At 37.9% G+C, this 23,849-nt stretch overlaps 1 protein-coding gene across 3 annotated transcripts in view; it reads right to left on the bottom strand.

The window, feature by feature from the left end:
- The window catches only part of Tcf12 (transcription factor 12), a 284,313-nt gene that overhangs the window by 79,337 nt on the left and 181,127 nt on the right, over positions 1 to 23,849 (bottom strand). For all 3 annotated transcript variants that reach the window (XM_028865514.2, XM_028865524.2, XM_037207354.1), the window contains one exon: positions 3,800 to 3,935. In XM_028865514.2, the coding sequence (XP_028721347.1) occupies positions 3,800 to 3,935 (136 nt within the window). The remainder of the gene's footprint in view (positions 1 to 3,799; positions 3,936 to 23,849) is intronic.

Raw genomic sequence — 23,849 nt, 5'->3', positions numbered from 1 at the left:
AGGACTGGACTCTCTGGAGCTGGAATTCCATACAGATAGTTATAAGCTGCTACATGGGTGTGAGACTAAACTTGGGTACTTTTCAAGAACAGTACATGCTCATAATTGTTGAGCCATAGCTCCAGATCTAAAAATTTATTTCTAAAATAAATATAAATGAAAATATGACTATTTTCATATGCCTAAGTTAGTATTCTAATTTCCTTCATATACAAAATTTATAGCTTTTCCATCTTATTTTTTGAAAAGTGATATGCACAGCTTTCCAACCACACATAAATAATGGATCAAATCCAGGATTTTCAGAGAAATTCATTATTAGGAAGGCTGATGTGAAAAAGCTCCGTATTTTTTAAAACTACAGAAATGAAAATGAAATAAGAAAAGCATTTCCCTAGGCTGTAAATGATAGTACACAATAAAATGTGATTTTTATAAAGATTGAAACTTATTTAAATTTGGTCTAGGGTTCTCTACAGATAATATCCCATAAGGCTGTAAAGCGAAGAAAACAACTTTGTAAGCATCATGTAAAAAAAATTACACTATAAAAAGGGCAAAAAGCATTCATCGGCGAGGATATCCCTTCCCCAAGAGGTAGCCCACATTTCTTGCAAACAGAGGAGCCAAAGATAAACAACCTCTGGCATACTCTGTATTTGTAAGACTTAGAGCAAAGCCTTTGTTCTTGTTGAAGTGTTTCAGCAGTCTACTTCCTTACAACTTATTCCTTGAGCAAAAGCTATACTTTATACAAAATCAGTCAAGAAAATGCTCTATGGCTTGTAGTTATTATAACAAAGATCTTTCTTTTGTATCTCATCATTAGCCACATACTATCACCAGTTTGGGATTCACATGCTAGTTTGGGGAGAGTAAACTGGCTATATTTAGTACACCTGCCATATGAACCTGGAAAGTTTACTTTTACCTCTTTGTGCTTCAATTCCTTCAGATGCATGAAGGGGGCAGGCATCACCTCTCCTGTGAATTTCACATTTTGTGATAACACGTGAAACATGCTCATTGCATTGCCTAACATTTGTGACACTTTAATGTTTTTTAAAATGTGTATTGGTGTTTTTACCTCCATGTCTGTGTATCATATGTATACAGCGCCCATGGAGGCCAGAAGAGAATTTTAGATCCCCTGAGACTGGAGCTACAGACAGTTGCGAGTCATCCTATGGGTCCTGGAAATTGATCCAGGTCATCTGGAAAAACAATCAGTGCTCTAAACTGCTCATCCACCTCTCCTGTCCCACATTTAATAACTTTTAGCCCTTATTAATGCAGACCAAAACAATTATAGATAGTTGCAGCTCTCCAGAATAAAGTACCTAAATAGTTTCAGAAAACACTAATATTGTTGTAGCTCTCTAAAGTTCTTCTAAGTGCTCACATTTTACCAGACACTGCAATGCCAAGGAGAAGCCAAGATTGGGAACAGCAATGGGCAGCATAAAAATAATCTACTAACTGGTATCCACACAGGAAATGGATAGGATTCAGCCAAGTATCAAGAGAAACATTATATACTACATTCCATTTGGGCTCCTCATTTGTAATCTAATTTTAACATTATAACCTCACAGAGTTTTGAAAAGATGCACTAGATAAGAAATAGTATCTATAACATAATTAAATAGAAATGAAGTTTGAATTCATGGAAAACTTAAATTTTTATCCTGGATTTTAACAGAATGTATCCCCATTCTTTCCTAGCTAATATATATATATTAGTAGTAGCACACTGGCAGGGATTAGTTAGTTGTTCCTACAGTGTGTGCATAGAGTCTATGAAGAAGACATTCCTGTAGACCAACCCAATACGGACTCAACTGAGGCCTCTACTGGGTTAATTCAACAGGTGGTCAAGCAGAGCATAGATGGACAACATTTTGTAAGCTGTCATTTCGTTAGTAACAAAAAGAATGCTGGTCTAAACCACCAGGGCTGACTCTAATAGCATCCATATATATTACACGATCATGCTCCTATGAAAAAAAGATACCAGAATTTTCTTCTGGCAGCAATCCATCACTGTGTCCTTTCTATGTACCTCGTTCATACTTTAGATCTAGAGACTAGAAATATATGGCTTAACAGGAGGTAGATATATATTAGCTTAAGGCAGTCAACAAATATTTGTGCAATCAGGAATTACAGCACATTTTACTTTGGTTTACATTTACTTTAGGAGCTGGTCTACCTTTATTATAAACAGGTTTTACAACTTTAATTTTCTTATACTTAAAAAAAACACAAAATTTTCACTTGAAACATTGATTAGATGAATGCGCTCAATTCCACTGTATACTTTCAAGTCAGTAATTTAAGTGCTTGTTAATTTTATCTCAATTTCAAAGGAAAACTAGAGAATAGAAGTAACCAGTATGCAAACTGTGGTGATATTTTGTTTGTGATCTAACAAATAAAGCTTGCCCGAAGATCAGAGTGCTACACAAACAAACCACCACCAACAAAAAACCCACTGGACTCAAATTCCCAAAAACCTTAAAATTTATCCCAGGTGAGCAACCTACTATTATGTATGTGGCATCTTTTGAGCCTTAGTTTTTATGCTAAATTCATGATTAAAGTCATGGACTAGAAAAATTATTTTATGGTTATAACTTACTGAGAGGAATTTATAAAACCATTTGCAAACTAGTCAGTACTATTTTCATTTTCGTTAAAAACTAGGTGTTAATAATAGAACATAAAATTTCCACTTAAGAAGAAAACACCTGCTACTTAAAAGAAGAAAAATTGGCTAAATTCTCTCATGAAGCAAAATATTAAACTGTTTCCTTAAAATCTGTTAAAATTATGGTTTAACATGGATGCCTACACAAGACCTGAAAAAAACTGACAACATCAACAGACATGCCAACATGGAAGGGGAAAACCTTGAGGGTGTCTACTCTAAACAAATGACTGGGAAATGCTGAAACCAAAAGAAATGACCTCCTCCATGTGAGAACTCCTCAGTCAGTTATCAAATACTAAATGGTCAGTTATGAGGTTATATACATAAAGGTAACATTATACAAACTGAGCCCGTTTTATTTATACATTTAGGAATAATCTTATAAAGCAACAATTAAAAGAGGCCATGAACTTGAGAGCGAGATAGGGGTACATGGGATGGAGTGGAGGAAGAAAAGGAAAGAGGGATGTAATTGTAATGTCAAAAAATTATTATAAATAAAATTATGGCTTCAAGGGGGCTCTAAAAACACAGTAGTATATATCTACCACACTGTGCCCATACTGATGAATATTATGGTTTAAATATTGAATTGTCAAACAAGACTATAATTAGCTAAACCTTGAATACAAAGTAGATGAGTTCTGACAACTTCATTCATTATGTATCTAATGCATATAGGACGAGCATCCCTTACCTGAAATGCTTGTGGCCAGATGTGTTCTAGTCCACTATCTGTATAAACAGAATGCAGTATCTTGGGGGCAGAACCCACACGAAAAGATTAAGTTCATTTATGTTCAATATACTCCTTATATTTACATAGTCCAAGGGTAATTTCATACATGTGTGTTTTATGGCTGTGGCCCATCTCAGGAAGTCAGACATGAAACTTTCTATGATATAATGTCAGTATTCAATAGGTTTCATATTTTAGAGCACTTTGGATTTTACATTTTAGATTAGGAATATTCAGCCTATATATTACTTGTATGTAGATATACCTTGATATCCAAATGATGACCAAAAACAGACTAAGGAAGCGGGACATCTGAGATACGGGATTTTCCGTGTCAAAACACTCACCTAGAGCTACAGAGTCATGGAGCGGTCTTCTCCTAGAACTTGTGGCAGAGAATGAGTAGTATGGTGTTCCAGGTTTTCCTGAAGAAGACAGCTGTGCTGGGCTCGCAATTCCTAGATCTTGTCTCAGGAGACTAGACTATAAAACAAGGCAAGGAAACATGTCATCTTGCTGCTAATGACCAAGATCATCACTTTTGAATTACTGACAGTACCTTTATACAATGCCTTAAAATTTAGAAGTAATCAATAAGTACTTTTTAAATTCAATTAGGTCACTGGTTTTAAACTCTCCTTTTTCTTCACTCTTCCCTCGCCTGCCTTTTGTTGTTGTTGTTTTGTTTTGAGACAGTTTGTGTATAGCCCTGGCTGTCCTCAAACTCAAGAGATCCACTTGCCCCTGTCTGAGTGCTTGGATTAAAGATGTGTGCCACTATACCCAGGTCCTTTGCCTACATTTAAGTAATTATGTAGATTCATTAATCTCAGGGGTGAAATATATTTTGGTGACTATGTGATTATATCCTTTAATTATAGGAGTACTTTTGAAAGTGGCTGCCTACATTTTGCATGAAGACTTTCATATCACACGGAAGCTGACTGTTTTCTTCCCTTTTCTTTTTGGATACTTTTACCATCTGAAGAGTTGCCATATTTATAAGACTAATCTCTCTTGCTTTGTTTCATGACATGGACAAGGAGGGGGATGCCCTTCCTCCTCATCCCTCATGGTCCGCTAGACTCTCTTTCACTCTGTTAAGTCTCTTATAAAATGGCACAGAGCACAATGCCTCAGATGCTTTAGGGAACATACCACCCATCATGTGAACTGAAGTTTGAAAGTAGTCCAGCTTCATGGCTCTTCACTCTGCTCCATGTGCTGTTTTTTCTCCTTATGTCAGACTTGTTTAGTTTATGCTTCTTGGACTCAAGTACAAGACCTAAGATGTGTCACATGTATCTTGGATTCTCTGACGAAAATTTATCTTGTTGTATTTGACCAATAACACTTATCCATCTACCCCAGTTGTCTTAAGATTTGAAACCTGTTAATGAACACATATGCTAGGTTTCCAAATGTCTAGGCATCCAAAATGTAAGTAAGAAATCCATCAAGAGGACAAAAGTGAGGGAGAGAGCATGGGTCCATTGCTGGAATTCAGAGAGTCAGTAGCCCTAGCCTAAAGCACTGATTTGGGGATCTTATCACAAACAAAATGAGGTTATAGTTGGCAGAACTTGGGTCTGAGATTTCTGGCAGCTGGAATGAAAACTATTACACCAATGTGAGACAAGAAAGGAAAAGTGTAGGTCAGTCCCAGCTGTCTCTCGACCATTGCCAGCAGTCTTTTGTGGGGGTATCTTTGTGGATTTCTGTGGGCCTCTTTAGCACTTTGTTTCTTCCTATTCTCATGTGGTCTTCATTTACCATGGTCTCCTATTCCTTGTTCTCCCTCTCTGTTCTTGATCCAGCTGGGATCTCCGGCTTTCTTTCCCTCGACCCTCGCCCTTCATTGCTCCCACTCATGTCCAGGTTGTTCATGTAGATCTCAGACATTTCTCCATCATTGGGTGATCCCCATGTCTTTCTTGGGGTCCTGTTTTCCAGGTAGCCTCACTGGTGAGTGATGGGATGGCTAAACATCCTAATAGTTGTGCCAGAAACCCCATCCAAGGAATGAGGAATCTGGATGCAGACATCCACGGCTAGGCCCCAGGTGGAGTGCCGGGAGTCTAATTAGTGAGAAAGAGGAGGGTTTATACAAGTGAGAATTGTTGAAACCAGGTTGGATAAAGCACAGGGACAAATAGCCAAACGAATGGAAACACATGAACTATGAACCAACTGAGGGGCCCCCAACTAGATCAGGCCCTCTGCATAGGTGAGACAGTTGATTGATTGGCTTGATCTGTTTGGGAGGCATCTAGGCAGTGGTACCAGGTCCTGGGCTCATTGCATGAGTTGGCTGTTTGAAACCTAGAACTTAAGCAGGGACGCTTGGCTCAGTCTGGGAGGAGGGGACTGGACCTGCCTAGACTGAGTCTACCAGGTCTATCTCACTCCTCGGAGGAGGCTTTGCCCTGGAGGAGGTGGGGATGGGGGGTAGGCTGGGGGAAGGGGAGGGGGGGGAGAACAAGGGAATCTGTGGCTGTTATGTAGAACTGAATGGTATTGTAAAATAAAAAAAAACAAAGAAAAAAAGAAAGGAAAAGTGACTTAATTGGGGTAGGGTGGTGAAGAAGGGGTTCAGAGGACACTTTCAGGCATGAAAACACAATTCCTCCAGCTCATTCCGACTCTCCTGGTAGATACCTAATACTTTCCTGTCATCCTCATGTTCTTAGTACTGAGCATCAGGACTTGGCAAGTGAGAACAAACTCACTGCAGTCAGAGTGAGCAGAACCTGGGAAGAGCAGCCACTGTACTCGAGCCATAGCCTTCATTCTACTAGTCAGGAAAAACTAAGTTACATGATTTTTCTCATTGTCACAGCACTGTAGAATTCAGGCAACATACAATGAACTGTTTAGAACAGTTTCCTAGCAGTGGGACTCAATCTACTTGTCATGTACAACCCTCAGCTCCAGATGACTGCCTGAAGGAAACTCCACATCCCCACAGCAATCATTTCTTCCTCTTCTGCCCATACATACTAAGCAGGAACTCCTTATTTCATTGTCCTCAGTCTATGGCAACCACTAGTCTGCTTTCTGGCTCTGTGCATTTACCTATTATGGTTATTCCACGTAAATATAACCTTTTACACATGACTTCTTTTACTTAGTATGATAGTTCTGAAGTTCATTTATCTTGTGTGTGGGAGGTGGGGGGAGCAACATATGAGTGTAGGTGGCAGTGAAGTCCAGAAGAGGGTATGGAATCCCCTGGAGGTGGGGCTGAAGTTAAAGGTAGTTGTGAGTCACCCGATTTGAGCACCAGGAACTGAACTTGGGTCTTCTGCAAGAGCAGAATGTGCTCTTAACCACTGAGCCATCTCTACTGGTTTCGAGCCCTTAGCTCTAATAGTTTTATGGTAAGTTCCTTAAGCATTTCTAAAGAAAAGGTCAAACTGCTTGCAAATAAAGGTAGTTCTATTTCTTTACTCTCCTAGAATCTCCAATACATTGCTGAATATACGGGTTCATGAAAAGAGCCTTGCTTTAGGAGAATGCTTTTAATACTAATCTTGAATGTGTGATAAGCTGTTTTTCATAAAAAATACCTTTACTAAGTTGATGAAGTTCCTATTGTTAGCTCATTTTTTTCTTAATATTTATGAGACAAACTTATAAGCAGTTGTGAGCTACTTGGTATGAGTTCTGGGAAGTGAACTCAGGTCCTGTGGAAGAGCAGTAACTGTTTTTAATCACTGAGCCATCTCTCTAACTCCCTACTCTTACCTTACCAATTGGTTTGATCATGAAAGGGTACTTACTAGTTGTTTTGCTTGTTTTTGAGCAGGTGTGGTACAGTCACAATGCAGCTCCAGCTGGGCTGAAACCTGCTTTATAAGTCAAGCTGCCTGCCTCGACTTTCCAAGTGTTGGGATTTAAAGTCTGTGCTCTACCTGGCAGAGGTACTAGATTTTTGTTAGATGCACCCCTTACCCCTAACCCATTGGTTGCCTGAGTCTGTGTTTTTTTCCTTCACGTTATTACTCTGGTAAGTTACACTGATCAATTTTCCTATGTAAAGCCATTCTTGTATTTCTTCGGCAAACTTACTTGGTCATGTCTAATCCTTGTACTGCTGTCATCAGTGTGTTAGCATTCTATGAATGATTTTTGTATCGACATTCAAATGGATAACGTTCTGCAAGTTCATTTTCATTGTGGTGTCTGTGGCTCTGGTATCAGTACAATGCTGCTCCTAAAGAAGGAGGAAGTGTTTCAGAAGCAATAGCCTCATTAACTACATTTTACTGGAAAAGGCATTTGGCTCTGGGTCTTCGCTGCCTGCAAAGACTTCTATTATTCTCTTATTTTTCTGTTTTAAGTCTGAGCCAGCCTTGACAGTGTGTGTTTGTAAGAATTTGTTCATTTCATCCAGAATATGCATTGGCATGTAATTGCTTGTGGTATTTACTTCTACTTCTTATTTTCATGAAGCCAGTAACAATGTGACCCTTTCACTTGTGATTTAAGTTATTATTTAACAATGTAGGTATATGTTTTTCAATTTTGTTGATCTTTTCAATGAGCCAACTTCTAATTGCATATAACTTCTATTGCATATAACCCACGCTGGTCTAGAACTTACTATATAGAACAGGCAGGACTCAAATCTGCAGTTCTGCTAAGCCTCCCCCATGCTGAATACCATACCTCACTAAGGACCAATTTTTGACTTTGCTGATTTCCTCTCCTGTTTTCTAGTCTGTTGTGTTTACGTCTGCTCTTATCTTTACAGTCCCATCCCGCCCTCCCACTTTCAGTTTGGTCTATTTTTCTTTCTAGTTTTTTTTTAATTAATTATGTTATGTGTATGGTTGTTTGGTCTGCAAGTATGCTTGTGTACCATGTGCATACCTTTCATGTATGGAGGCCAGAAGAGGCTATCAGATACCCCAGACTAGAGTTATAGGTAGTTGTGAGGCACTATCTGAGTGCTAGGACTCAAATTAGGGTCCTCTGCAAGACCAACCAGTGCTCTGAACCACTGAAGTACATTCCAGCCTCCTCCCCCTTTTCTAGTTTCTAAATTGGAAACTTAGGATCCTGATTTGAGAGTTGGCCTCTGTGGATTTTGACATTTGGAATTGCTGTGTGCCAAAGGCAGCCATGAGCTTGCCATTGTTCTGCCTCAGCCCTTAGGAGGGACGCGCAGCTACGCATGCAGCCGTGCAAGGCTGGCTACTTCCTTTCCATCCAAGAGCTTCTACTAGGAATGTACCTCTGGTTATCACCTTTGCTGTATCTCCTACATTTGCCATGCTGTCTTTACGCACCTGGTATGTCAACTTCTTTACAGCTCATGTGACAATGCCCCAGCATGCATGAAACAAAGTACTAAACCAGCCAAAAGCTGTCTGTATATCTTTCAAAAATAGTCTTAAGAATAGTGTTTGCCAGACAGTGGTGGCACACGTCTTTAATCCCAGAACTCAGGAGCAAAGGCAGGTGGATCTCTGTGAGTTCGAGGCTAGCCTGGTCTACAGAGCAAGTTCCAGGACAGCCAGAACTGTTACACCTTTTTTGAAACCAGAACAAATAAAAAAAGAACATAGTGTTCTTCAGATTCCTCAAAAAGCAAATTCTTTTTCAGCCAGAGCTTATGTTATTGTGTGTGTGTGTGTGTGTGTGTGTGTGTGTGTGTGTGTTTAATGAAGTAGGCAAGTGAGTAGTTTTAATTACCAGATATTATCACATGTGAATAAAAGGATGATACAGTTTCAATGTAATTATTTAGCATCAATTATAAATTCCAACAGATACAACATTCAATAGAGAGAAAGGGGTGATCAGACACAAAAGGAGAAATAATCTATCTTAAAATAAGTTCCATAAGCGATGATAAAAAGGGAGAAAATGAACAATTTAAATGTAAACATCACATATAGATGTATCTTCTAGTCACACAACAAATCCTTAGCTATGAATCTTCAAATGATGCTTTGTTTGCAAGCGGGAACCTAGAAGTCTTTGTCTTCTACAGACGTTATACATAAATTTTAGTCACCACATCTGTTTTGTTTTTTTATTTTGCCTTTGACAGGCAGATGCAGTATTCTTTAAATAGAAAGATCAGAATATATGAAACACATGATCTCCACATGCTTGAAAGCACAGGTTATGCACCTTGAAAATTCTTTTAATAGGTGTGCTCATTGCTCAATGCCAGACTGACTGCCACTGCTAATTCTGTCTGACATGGAAGAGGAAGCTGTTCATTGAACATATAAAATAAATACCTAAGAGACAGACATCCTCTTATTAGACCTTTTATACTGCTCTTGCTATACAAATTCATATTGAAACAATCTTTTTATTAATTAAAATTTTATATGTGCAAGTGCTTTTGCCTGCATGTATGTATGTGAACCGCATGCATCCCTAGTGCCTTCAAAGCTCAGAAGGGAATTGTCAGATCTCTTGGAATTGGAGTTACAGGTGTTGTGAGTGGTACTGGTAAATGAATTCACATCCTCTATAAGAGCAACAAGTGGCTGGGCAGTGGTGGCGCATGCCTTTAATCCCAGCACTCAGGAGGCAGAGGCAGGCAGATCTCTGTGAGTTCGAGGCCAGCCTGGTCTCCAAAGTGAGTTCCAGGAAACGCGCAAAGCTACACAGAGAAGCCCTGTCTTGAAAAAAAAACCAAAAAAAAAAAAAAAAGAGAGAGAGAGCAACAGGTGTTCTTAACTGTTGAACCATAACTTTGTGGAGCTGGTTTTCTCCTTCTACCTTTATGTGGGTTCCATGTAACAAACTTGGGTGGGGGTTACCAGGCTTGCTTTGCATGTACTTTTATTTGCTGAACCATCTCACTGGCCTCCTGCTATATAAACTTTTCACAAGCATATAAATAATGATTTATATTAAGGGTCAACAAGAGACATTCTGCCAGTCAAACTGGACTTGTTTCTGAAATTACTTTCAATTAAACATAGTCCTGCTGCTAATTTCTGTAGTAGCAATGACCTTTCATGTTACAGTGAAGGAGTTGAGCATCATAGCAGATAACCAGTCTGACAAGCCTAGAGTCCAGCTCTCTAGCCCTTTACAGAACATGTTTTTTGACCCCTAATCTGAGGCCTCAAAGGTGGGTTAAAGAGCTCAGTTCAGAAAGATCTCTTTGTCTAGATAACACACACACACACACACACACAAAGGACAAACTTGCACATGAGCAAAATTTGACCATTTTCTTGGGGATGTCAAGATGGTCACAGTAAAAAAGCACAAAATGACCTAAATGATGAAGAGGAAAGTGCATTTTCATGTCTGTATAAGGAAACCAAATAAATATACTAATGTCCTAGAAAAAGTAAAGGCGAAGTAGTCACCTATGTTCAAAACCTGATTGTGACACTGGGCAAGTGGTTTACATGAACAAATCTTCCTTCTCTCCACACATACATTACCAGCAGCCCTAGGAAGAGCAAGGCTTAACAGTGTCTATGTATGGAGGATGACTTAGTTATAGCACATTCTTTTCATTTTTCCCTTTCTTCTGTAAAGCACCGTGTGTTTCTCTTTATGTATGAAGAAATAAGATAAATAGTACTCTAATTTTCTATATCTTAATCATATTTTTTGTCCTATGTAATGGTGTGAGATTTCAAAAGACCTGATCTGGCCTAAATTCAAGCTTGTTGGGTTGTAACTCCCAATGGCTAAAGTAAAACTAGATGAGGAGAAAAGAGACAGAAGTGACAAGCCACTGCAGAAGAGGTAGCAATTAAAAGTCTGAAGCCAGTAGGGCAGTGGTGACGCACACCTTTAACCCCAGCACTCAGGAGACAAGGCAGGCAGATCTCTGAGTTTGAGGCCAGCCTGGTCTACAGAGCGAGTTCCAGGACAGGCTCCAAAGCTACACAGAAAACCCAGTCTCGAAAAACAAACAAAATCCAACAAAACAAAACAAACAAACAAAGGAAACAAAAGAGTCTGAGGCCAGAGAATATACTCAAGCTGTATTAGCCTCAATCAAGAACAGAAAAACATCACATGTTCTCCCATGATTCTGTGTGTACAGAGTACATATAGAATGTGTACACACACTGAAAAATGAAATATTAACTGATGAATCTTGATGAAAAATCATACTCTTATTTACCTTTTGTTTGGGTCTTTTTTTTTTTTTTTTTTTAAGAGCTGAGGACTGAATCCAGGGCCTTGTGATTGCTTGATTGCTAGGCAAGTGCTCTACCACTGAGTTAAATCCCCAACCCTTTGGGTCTTAACTGTTTCAAAATAAAAGACTTGAGAAAATAATAATAAACAATACCAAAGATTCACTAGTGCATTTCCCAATGTACCATCTCAGTTATCATTTATAGCAGCTTATCTAGGCCAGTTGAGAGATCCTCATCCTTCATACAAGACTCCTGAAGTCCAGGAATCTCATTAACATACACAAAGATGTTAGCTTGAAAACAATTTGAGTAATTTCTAATTGACTCTGTAGTCTAAATCCTAAAGCTGAGTTATCTATGGAGGACAAACTGGGAGACTTTGGAGATGTGTACCGACTACATAATGAGAAAGACAAAATAAATTTAAGGGGAAAAAAACGATTGCTTGTTACTCTCTAGTGTTGATAAGCCTTTTCCTCCACTACACACAAACCCAGACAGGAAATGCCCTTTCTTCTTGTTTCACCATGATTATTGATGCTAAAAACATACAGAGGCTGTTTCTTCACTCCACTGTCTGAATCTGAGCAATAATTATTTCTGCAACTGTTATGATTCACATGAGTAAGCTAAGTAAACACAGTGGAGGGTGTTTCCTTAACACTTCAGATCATTAACATTTTCTGTTAACTAAATAGACCCACTTCAGCACTGAAAGAAATAAAGACCAAGTTTAGGATACAATTTCATGTGAAAGGATCTGACAATAAATAAAACCATGCCCAATAAATCAAAGGAAAATATACCTAAAAAATAGAACAAAATTACAAAAGCCTTATATTTTGATATTATACCAATAACAAAATGATACAATTTCCCTTATTTGTTTCCTTAAACATGTAGCTATCACCAAAGCGAACATAATAAATTACACTTTTATTCTACTAAAATAAAATTAGATACCAGCTCACATTATTGACTTTTCTGCATGCTTTAAAATAAACGAGAAGCACTATTGATTAGTACTGATCTTGGCCTAGAGGTATCTTAAGCAGAAAGAATATTAATGTCCCAGAGGATAGAGAACCAGGTAAACCAGTTTTGTCCATACAAACTGCTTTATTCAGGGCAGAATACTCTGAAACAAGATAGCACTCATTTCTTTCGACACTGTTAGAAAAAAACCTTTTTCATAGTCTTCTAGAACTTCATCTGTAAATAGATATTGAACAATGAGTAACACTCAATGAAAAAGCATCCTTTCTAAGTCATATAGAACGCCTCTAGGGTGTAACATTTTGAATTATAAATGACAAACCACTAACCAAAAATACTAATTTCTTTATAAAGAACTTTAGTAATCTATATGAGATACATCATTAACGTTTCTCCTCCTTTTCACAGGCAAGAGTTATCTTGGCTCTCAAATGAGAACTTAAGAAAGCTCTTTAGTTTAAGTATGACCTGAAAGTTACATAAAGGAATAAAGTAGTTAACTTGGCCAACATAATTATTAATGTGAACTCTGTTAGTTAGACTGCAAAAGAGTATAAATGTGATTTTATAGGAAAGAAGATTTATGCAAAACAGCTAAAAGGATTCAGAGTCAGACAGCCATAATATGCATATCTTTTATCTTTACAAGGGAAAACACAAGCAGATGGTAAATGTATCCTTGCTTTTTCCGACTATTTTTTACCATTAAATGGATTGGTGTAAATACTTACTAAATATACTCAAATCTATTTCTAGCTTCAGATTAAATAAGACCCTAATTAACTCTATGTCAAAAACTATAAGCACCCGGCTGGAAGTGGTGACACACACCTGTAAATCTGGCATTGGAAAGCTGAGATGGGAGGGTTATAACAAGGCAGAGGCCAGCCTGGTCTGTGGAATAAAATGTTATCTTAAAAAAAAAAATGAAGTATTATTTTAAGATTAAAAAACTTGAAGTACTGAGTCCTTATCATTAATTTGTTTTCTAGGAAAATAAAATTGGGAATACTAGAGTCATGTATCTCAAAATATTTCTGCGGCATATAGCCTATGCAATGTCTAATTTCATGCCTCCTTTACATTCATAAAATTGTACACAGTCTTACTACATAAAGGCAAGCAGCTGTTCAAAAGGTTGGTCCTCTCAAGGAGGAGATATGTTTGAATTAAACAGAAAAACAAAGCACTATCTTGGCAACAGTTCCATTCCCAGCACTCAAAAACCTCTTCTGCTGATGATCAAGACACAAAACTGTTGAAACCAAGGTTGGATAAAGCACAGGGACAAATAGCCAAATGAATGGAAACACATGAACTATGAACCAAAGGCTGAGGGGCCCCCAACTGGATCAGGCCCTCTGAATAGGTAAGACAGTTGATTGGCTTGATCTGTTTGGGAGGCATCTAGGCAGTGGTACCAGGTCCTGGGCTCGCTGCATGAGATAGCTGTTTGAAACCTGGGACTTATACAGGGACGCTTGGCTCAATCTGGGAGGAGGGGACTGGACCTGCCTGGACTGAGTCTATCAGGTCGATCTCAGTCCTCGGGGGTGGCCTTGATCTGGAGGTGGTGGGAATGGGGGGTAGGCTGGGGGGAAGGGGAGGGGGCAGGAAGGGGGAGAACAAGGGAATCTGTGGCTGTTATGTAGAACTGAATAGTAATGTAGAACTGAATAGTATTGTAAAATAAAAGAAAAAGAAAAATAAAATGAATGCAACTGAAAAAAAAAACATAGGAGTAACACTTCCTACCAAGAAGCTTGGACTAACCCAAAATCTGCTTCGGTAATTCTTTTCTACTTCTTTTAACAGAAGCATGATCCATAATGTTTGTTTTTCTTACAAGATTTCAGAGAGTTGAACTTAATAGAAAATATTACATCAAGTGTGGAAATGATTTCTCAAAGAAGGATCCCATTGTATTATATTTTAAATTTCAAGGATGATGTGTAATGCCAATCACTCAAGCATTAACAAATAAAGACTTTTCTCTCTCTCTCACACACACACACACACACACACACACACACACACACACACACAAAGAAACAAAACTGTTCTCTGAGCAAAATTAGTAAAATGTTGCAGCCATTTTTCTTTAACGTGTATTTCATTCATTTTCAAAACAAAAATCACAGTAGTTTGACTGTGGCTCCACTTGAAGTTTCAGAGACGATGACAGGTGACTGACTGCAGGGTGACCAAGAAGTCCTTCAAGCTGCACTCAGTGCCATCTCTGAGAGGGTGACAACTCAGGGCAAACAGTAAGAGGCCTTTAATACATCAGTCTGTTAATTTTCAATAAATGACTAAAAAACAGACTGCAATAAATTTTAACTTTGGCAAACACTGACATTTATAAAATAATTGTTTTATGATGCTAATTCATTTACATTGAAATTTCAGGGGTGTCAGCAATTATCTACAAGCTATTGAAGAATTCTGTCCCGAGAATCTCATCAGATAGTGACATCCATGCTGGTGGTTATCATTCTGAGAACAAAGGATCATGAATGAGTAATCAATAGAACTGCAGAAAATGAGCTGTTAATTACAACCCTCAAAGTGTTTTGTCTAAGACAAGATTTCATTAAAAGCTTTGTGTAACCTGCATAGCTTCAAGTCATTACCAACACTTTGGACACTGTATTAATTCAGGGTGGGAGCTGGAAAGGGAGCATGTTCAGGTATACTATACAGAATCTGAGCTTCTCTGAATGACTTCCTCAGTCAGTAACTAGCCACAACCACACAGGTTTTCTAACATTACAAATCTTATCATCTCAACATCAATTCTAAACAATTTGATCATCATTGTCTATGCTTTTAAATATCATGCAGGTTTGAGAAGACAATGGCAGCCATCCATTATACACATCTTACCAAAGAAATTTGCCCAATCTCTCTGGCTTTAAAAGAGAAAATGAACTACCAATGTGTGATTAAGTTTTTAAAGCATGCCAACCGAATAGCTCACATTTTAAAAATGTTCTTTAAGTATCAGCAGCAGAGAAATCTTATTATCTTAATAGTTAATTTTTAATGAAAACTTTCAAACTTTCTCCCAAATTTTGTACCTACCAATGAAAAGTTATCAGAGTAAGAGATCTAAGTTCTAGAGGAATTAAGAAAAACTTGGAGGGAGGGCATGTGTATATTGCCAAGTGCATGCTTAGCATAAGAAAGAGAAAAAAAATACTTCCAGGAAATAAAGCCACAAGAAGAAGACAAGCTCAGAGTCATCTGAAAATATTAGGGAATGACAAACAGGACAACTTTAAAAAGGATTTTACAGGTTTGTGGAAGGAACCCACTTCCAAACCATCACTCAGGGATTTCATAAAGGCAGACTCAAATTGGGTCAGTAGTGACCATAGTCCAAGTGTGTTTTGTTTTGCTGTGGTGGTCCATGCTGTACCCCAGGAACTGGGGTCTCAAAGAAGAGTACTGGTTCTAGCCAACCCAGACTGAAAGAATGAGACACTCCCTCACTCCTGAACATACCTCCTCTCAAGTAAAAAGTTTTTCTGAATATTTGAATTTAGAAACTTTCTGTCAAAAGGCCCCTGTGGATATTTTCCTACAGAGCTACCAGTATGACTTACGGGCTTTTTTTGGTGAATATTAAAGAACCAACTCTAGCTAAGTAAGGTAACAACATGGGTTTTGTGACAGTATTATGAAGGCAACCTAAGGCTCTGGGAACACAATAATGTTCTGAAACAATTTTTTCTTCAAAGCTTTCACACAAAACCAATTTTCACTCAGTATACAGAAGAGTCACACCTAGCTCTATCTAGCATTATAGTTAGCATGTAATAGCTAATGAACCTACACCTGGACACCTTCAAGACACTCTGGAAAATTTCATGTCTACATGAAAATACAAGATGGTACAATAAACCTTGTACCAATAACCCAATTTCAATCGTTGATGACACAAAGTTGCTGCTTGTAATGCATCTTGACCTGCATCTTGATTGTCATTTGACTGGACTAAGAATCACCATAAAAACACATTCTTGGATGTCTAGATAGTGTTTCTACCAAGGATTAGCTGAAAAGGGAGAGAAACCATCTTCAATGTGCATAGCAACATTCCATGAGCCAAGGTTCCATGCTGAATAAAAAGAAGAAAGTGAACTGAGTACTAGCAATCATCCCTCCCTGCTTCCTAACTGGATCCAATGACCTGTTTGATTTTCCCGCCATGCTTTCCTCTTCAGGATGGACTGTATTATGAGCCAAATATAACTTCTTCCTTTAGGTTTCTGCTCCTATGGTATTTGATCACAGCAATGAGAAAAGTTACTTAAAAAAAAAAAACACTATTTTGCCATTTCCAAATGTTCAAAACTGCTAATAATCTGTTTTGTTTTTCAAGACAGGGTCTCTCTGTGTAGCCCTGGCTGTCCTGGAACTCGCACTGTAGTTGAACCCAGAGATCTGCATGCTTCTGCCTCCCCAGTCCTGGGATTAAGGGTGTGTGGGTCTACCGCCTATCGACAATAATCTTCGAAACTACAATAATCCTTTATTATGTTAAGATTTACTGTGTAAGGTTTTATAGTATTTAATCCATACCCAAAAGTGCAACTGTCAATTTTTAGAGTCATCAGAAACAGTGAGTGAAGGTTTTTCATTGCAAAAATCATGTAACTCATGCAAAAATCTAATTCTCATTGGTAGGAAATTATAACTGTTTAATACTTGATACTTTAAGATTTCCCTCCCACAAAATTTGTTTTACTATGTTCTAAACTCATGAATCCTTGATTAAATTACACGGTTCAGATCTTCAAAAAAACGTTCTGACTTGACTACTGTGTGTTTGCGGCTCCTTTCATATGCTACTTCAGGAGAACACGGACATGGGCAGAGGTTGAACTTCGATCTAAGAGATAGCAGTGTCTTCTCCATCCTTCCTGGCTCCAACAATCCTCCAATCATCAATTTAATAATCCACTCCCCAAAAGAGAACACTGCAGCACAGTAAATCTAATAATATTCTGTGACACAGCCTCCTGATTATACAGTGCCCCCACCCCTTCCTACTGCAGATGCTCTTTTACCTCATGACCTAATCTTAACCTCTTCCCCAATAGTTCTAAAGTTTAATCATGATTTTATTTCCTTCCTTTGAAACCTAAAACATGGAGTCTATTACTTCAACCATTCTCTCCTAAGCACTAACATTTATACGCTATTTAGTCTTAGGTAGATAATACAGCTTGAGGTTTTAAGGTCCTTGGATAGCAAGCAGCATTAGCAACATTTTTTCAGAGAGTACTGCAGTGACCAAGCTAAATAATAAAAAAGTTAAAGTAAAAAAAATAAAGTTAAAAAATAAAGGCCACTATGCATCACCCACATCAACCTAATAGACCTGCAAATCTGATCACTGTATCAAATTTAATCACATGCTGTTTTGTCATGTAAGCGGTTGACTTTCAAGCCAAGTAACCACAATCTAGGGAGTTCAGCTGCATTTCCTTGCCACCCCCCCCCCAAAAAAAAGATTGTTCAATTGGGCTTGTGACAGTTTACACCTTCTTAAGAAGGAATGGGAAGGGTCACAAGATCCTCATCTGAGTATCCTGCAGATACTACATACTGAATGCAATTCTCCCTTAACTGCACGTGGCCCAGGGATGGCACTGGAATCTATAGAATGGAGAGACAAGAAGCTCCATCTATATGGCTTTGGGGAAGCTCTCATCCCTGCTGGGTAAAGGTTTTCCAGCTGTGACCTGCTGAGGAAAGAAACACCACCCACATTCTCTGAAGAAAACCCTTGCCTATTCTCTGCAAGGAAGCCCAATAAACTCATTGGTTTCCCAGGGTGAACTTTGGTGAAATGATGCCTTGATTTTTGGAGAAAAAAAAAATAGACATTGCTTGCATCTCTCTCTAGGAAGGAGTTTTTGCAAGTTAGGCATTTAGTCTGCTGGTTACAAATACAGTAAGAATTAATTCCATGCATAATTTAGTGTCAATAATAATTCCTAGTGTCCTGCCTTAGATGGATCACCAATACCAACTAGAAAGCCTTTCCTTTGTCACTATAGGGATCACAGAATTGATTTTTTAAAAACTGGTTTTTTTTCTTAAAATCTTACTTACATTTTTATTTATTTATTTGGTGTGTGTGTGTGTGTGTGTGTGTGTGTGTGTGTGTGTGTGTGTGTAAAACTTGTCTGAGTCAGTTTTCTCACTCTACCATGTGAATTGTTATGTCTGAACTTGTTTTTGGTCTTATCAGATCTGGCATCCCTTTTCCTGTCTGTGAGCAGAAAAATCCTTGATTTCCTCAATGGCAACAAGGTCCTTAGACAGGGTAGGGATCAGAACCAAGGAGTTTATATCTTTTGATTTTTGTGTGTAATGAGGTATATGTACATGTTTGTATGGGGATACAGAGATATGCAAGTGTGCATGCAGGTGTATACATATATGTTATGTGTCTAATTCAGATGTCAGTTGTCTTCTACGGCTCTCAACCTTACTTTTTGAGACAAGGACTTTTCATGAACCTTGGAGCTGATAGAGTACCTGGCAAATGAACTCCAGGCACCTGCTGCTGATCTCCCTCTCCATAACGTGATTATAGATACACGGTGCCATATCCCATTATTTATGTGGTTCCTGGGGATCCAAACTCAGGTCTTTATGCTTGTGTGGCAGGCACTTTATTGATGGAGCCATTTTCCGAACCCCTTCTTACTGCTTCTTAGCCTGACCCCAGTACACTCTTCTTCCAGGAAGGTCACACCTCATAAACCTTCCAAGCAGCACCGCCAACTGGGGACCGAGTTTCAAATGCCTGAGAATATGGAGACATTCCAATCAAACCACTGTAGGTTTGCTGTTCTTTAAGGAAAGACTGGAGTGCCCTTTAAAACCTTCGTCTTCCATCCTCTTAGAAAAGGAACAGGCTAGTAAACACTGGCCACAGATGACAGGCTCTGATTGTAAGAATTATCAGAAACATACATGCTTGGGGAAAAAAATTAATACTTTGTTGGAAAACTATTATCAAGATCAGAACGGGTTCTGTAAAGAACCAGACAGAAAACGTACACACCTAGCAGGCCGGACCATCTCTATTACTAGTACACAACTCTGACACCAAAGCAGAAAGAAGCAGAAACATTTTACTAATCCATAAGGAATGGAAATGGCCACTTTCCAATTAGAAAGTAGGTGGGGTTGGCTGACAGCCTGCTTCCTGTAAGCTGTTTCCACTCTAGTAGCAATTTTAATTCCCCAAGTTATAAATTACTAGTAATATTGCAAAATAACTGTCATAGACTTGATAAACAATGCTGTCTAGCAGAGGTATGAACAACCTACACCATCTTCAACACATCCCACTTCCCACACACTCCCAGGTAAAATGAGCCTTTGCATTCGAATAGTTCTGTATTTTGCTCTATGAAAATCACGGTTTGGATTCTCCTTTAAATTAGTTCTGTAACATCATCTTAACACATTTATTTACGGATAAGGGGAAATTACTTATGACTGTAAGCTATCCAGTGTCAGTGCTGAGAACTAAACCTTGGTCCTCCTATGCACTCTTAGCTACTAAGCGATCTCTCCAGGACCTTGGGTTTTGTTTTGTTTTGTTTTTAAAAGACAGTCTTTTGATGGAACTCTAACTTGCAAGAATCCCTAAGTCATCAGCTTCAAATACTGAACCTTTTACCTCTAACTATTAGGTGTTGGAATTACATTGTGTGAAATTTAACCTTTTCTTTAAAAAGATTATTTGCTAGAAAATTTTAAATTATTTATAACACAAGGTTAACATTATCTTCCATCTCACTGTGCTTTTCATGTGGTCTGGAGCAAAGCTATTTCCAATACAGTTTCCACGTCTCTGGCCAATCTCCCACACATCCATATCTCACTTTGTTAAGAAAAATTTCTTTTTATCAGGCTTCCACTTATGGCAAAATTATTGCAGGATAAAAGATAAACTCTGGTTAGGTATGCTAGCTCTTTCCTTATCATCCAACTATCTCACACTATTAAGCAAACATTCCATTCAAGCCAAAGAAAAATGTTGTTATTGTTAAAATACACATTAAGGTAATTTTTTATGCATAACAGATTACTGATAACTTCTGTTTGGTATGATCTAAATAAAGTAGCAGAAAGACAAATAAGCAACCAACCTCACAATAATTTGTTGTTTTGCTGGGATAAAAAAGGAACCAGAAAAACTCAGGATGCACTGGGTCCTGCTTGTCTTTCCCCAGTAGGCCTCCCCTTTTACTATGTCAAATTTAATCCATCTTCTATAGCCTTCGAATTTTATACATTATTAAAAACTAGTCCTTATATAAAAATCATGTTAATTTTTGAGTGTCAAATTATACTTGCACAATTTGAGAATTATTACAAATTATTCAATAATTCTAATTACCTTCTACATGTACATAGCTTGATATCCCCCAGCCTGTGGAGGGCAGATCTTCTAGTCTGTTGCTTGGATCAATTCTTTATTTATAAAGTAAAACAAAAAAATACTTAATTTATTTCCTTATGTTCTAAACAATCTTATAATATACATGGACCTGTTTCCTCAACATTTTCCATTCAATAAAAAGAGAACATAAGAATTAAAATTTGTAGAAATTTATAAGAGAATGACCTCAAATAAAAGTCTACCTAAAAATCAAAACAATTACTTAGGTTACTAAATTAATTTACAGCTATGAATCTGTTTCCAAGTAAAAATGATCATGTTTTTGAAATTATCACAGATAGAAGCCTAGAAAGGGGCTGCAAACTCCTTAATATACTGCATTTAAAACTCCAATTAGCTGCCTGGGCAATGGTGGCACATACCTTTAATCCCAGCACTCAGGATGCAGAGGCAGGTGGATCTTTGTGAGTTCAAGGCCAGCCTGGTCTACAGAGTGAGATCCAGGACAGCTGGGACTGTAACACAAAGAAACCCTGTCTCAAAACAACAACAAACCAAACGAATAGAAAACAAAAACTCCAACTAAAACCAGAGAAGTTTCATAGGAGTTCTTTTGTATCACAGTATTATCTTCTGATCAGCAAATCCTTTAGTTTTGATTAAGTCTGAGTTTATTTCTCTTGGTTTTGTATAGGAATCCTTTGCTTACCATGACATTGGTGAGAACATTCTTGCATATTTCCTTCTTAAAATCTTATAGTTTTAGCTTCTACATTCAAGTCCAGGATTCATCTTGAATACTCTTCATGTTTAGTGTAAAGAAAGAATGATGCTCACATTTGCTCATATAGATATGGACACATTTTCATGGGCAAAATACAACTGAAAATAAAACGAATCAGGGAAGTATTTGTAAATTCTGGGCTCTATTTTGCGGGGCATCTTGGCCGGGGTAATGGTTTCCAATCATGTCACACTGCTTAGTTATTGTAGCTTTTACTAAGCCATGTAGTTAAGGAGATAAATTCCTCAACTTTGTTCATCTGAAGAAACAGTGCTTTTGATATTCCAGGCCATTTGTATTTCCAAAGTTTTTATAGTGAGCTTATTAATTCTCACACAAAGTAATCCCTGACAGAATTATAACTGGGGCTGCATTAAAACTTTTAGACCCATTTGGAAAGAACTTACAATATTAGAACATCATCTTCCAGTTTATAAAGATGGATAGCAGTGCAGCTATCCACTTGTTGAGATCTTAAACAGTTTGAAGAACTGGCTAGTTTTCAGTGTTGAGGTTTTACAGATTTTTTTGGTTGTTGTTAAAATTTATTCCTTACTTATGGGGCTGGAGAGATGTCGCAGTGGTTAAGAGCACTGACTGCTCTTCCAGAGGACCAGGGTTCAATTCCCAGATTCTCAGTACCCACATGGCAGCTCACAACTGTCTGTAACTTCTGTTCCAGGGGATCTGACACCCTTACGCAGACATACATGCAGGCAAAACACCAATGCACATAAAATACAAATAAATTAATTATTAAAATAATTATTCCTTATCACTTTAACTTTAGGGGCTACTATAAATATCCCCTGCCCATACACATTTTGACAGTGTCTCATTCAGGCCTTTTCTGACTCCACATCCCCAGTTTGGGGATAACACGTATGCACCATTAGCCTCATTTCCATCTGATTATTGTTTTTCTTTGTTCTTTTCTTTCCTTTTTTGTTTTTTAGAGACAAGGTTGGAGCTTGTCCTAGAACTCGCTCTGTAAACCGGGCTGGCCTCAAACTCATAGAGATCCGCCTGCCTCTGCCTCCCAAGTGCTGAAATTTAAGGTATGTGTCACTACCGCCCAGCTGTTTTAGTTTTTCAATGCATATATTCTTTTTTTGTTTCCTTTTGGTTTTCAAGACAGAGTTTCTCTGTGTAGCCTTGGCTGACCCTGGAACTTACTCTGTAGACCAGGTTGGCCTCAAACTCACTGATAATCCGCCTGCCTCTGCCTTCCCGAGTGCTAGGATTAAAGGTGTGCACCACCACTACCATTGGCTTCAATAAATATATTCTTATGTGCAATAAAATGTCTGGGCATTCAGTTTATCAGTTTTGATGAATACACATTAAGATATCAGTCATTCCCATTCCCCACATAGCCAAATCTTACTCCAAGAAGTAACCAGAAATTAGGTTGTCAACAGACACTTTTGCCATTTTATAGACGTTTACATTATATATTTCAAGATCTGGTCATGCTTACATGCTGTACTGAGATTCACCTGTCTTTCCACCTACATCATCAACACATTCCATTTTATTGAGCAACATTCAATGGATGAACACAGCACAAGGTGTTTGTCCATTCTGTTACTGAACATCTGGGTTGTTTCTAGTTTTAAGATAATATGTATACAACTGCTATAAACTTTCTTGACATAGCTTTTTATGAACAATATAATCCCATCTTCCTTGGAAAAATATTCATAAATAATATTGTAGTTATGGTATAGTTGAATATTTACCTTTGAAAAGCACTTGGTAATAGTTCTCTAAAGTCACAGTACCACATGATAGTCCCATATTTGATGTTGTTCATGATCTTAAATTCAGTTATTTGGGTGAGTATGTAGTGGTATGCCATGATGATTTTAATTCCTATGCACCAGATAACTAATAATGTGGTGTGCACAAGCTAATCAGTCTTCTGTGTATCTTCTTTTATAAAATGTTTGCTCAAGTCCATTTATAAAATTGGGTTAACTTTTCCTATTACATTATCATGAACTATCATATACTTTTTACACAAGATCTATGTTAGA

Source organism: Peromyscus leucopus, chromosome 7 (genome assembly GCF_004664715.2).
Source record: "Peromyscus leucopus breed LL Stock chromosome 7, UCI_PerLeu_2.1, whole genome shotgun sequence".
NCBI lineage: Eukaryota > Metazoa > Chordata > Mammalia > Rodentia > Cricetidae > Peromyscus > Peromyscus leucopus.
This window is presented reverse-complemented; position numbering and strand designations above follow the sequence as displayed.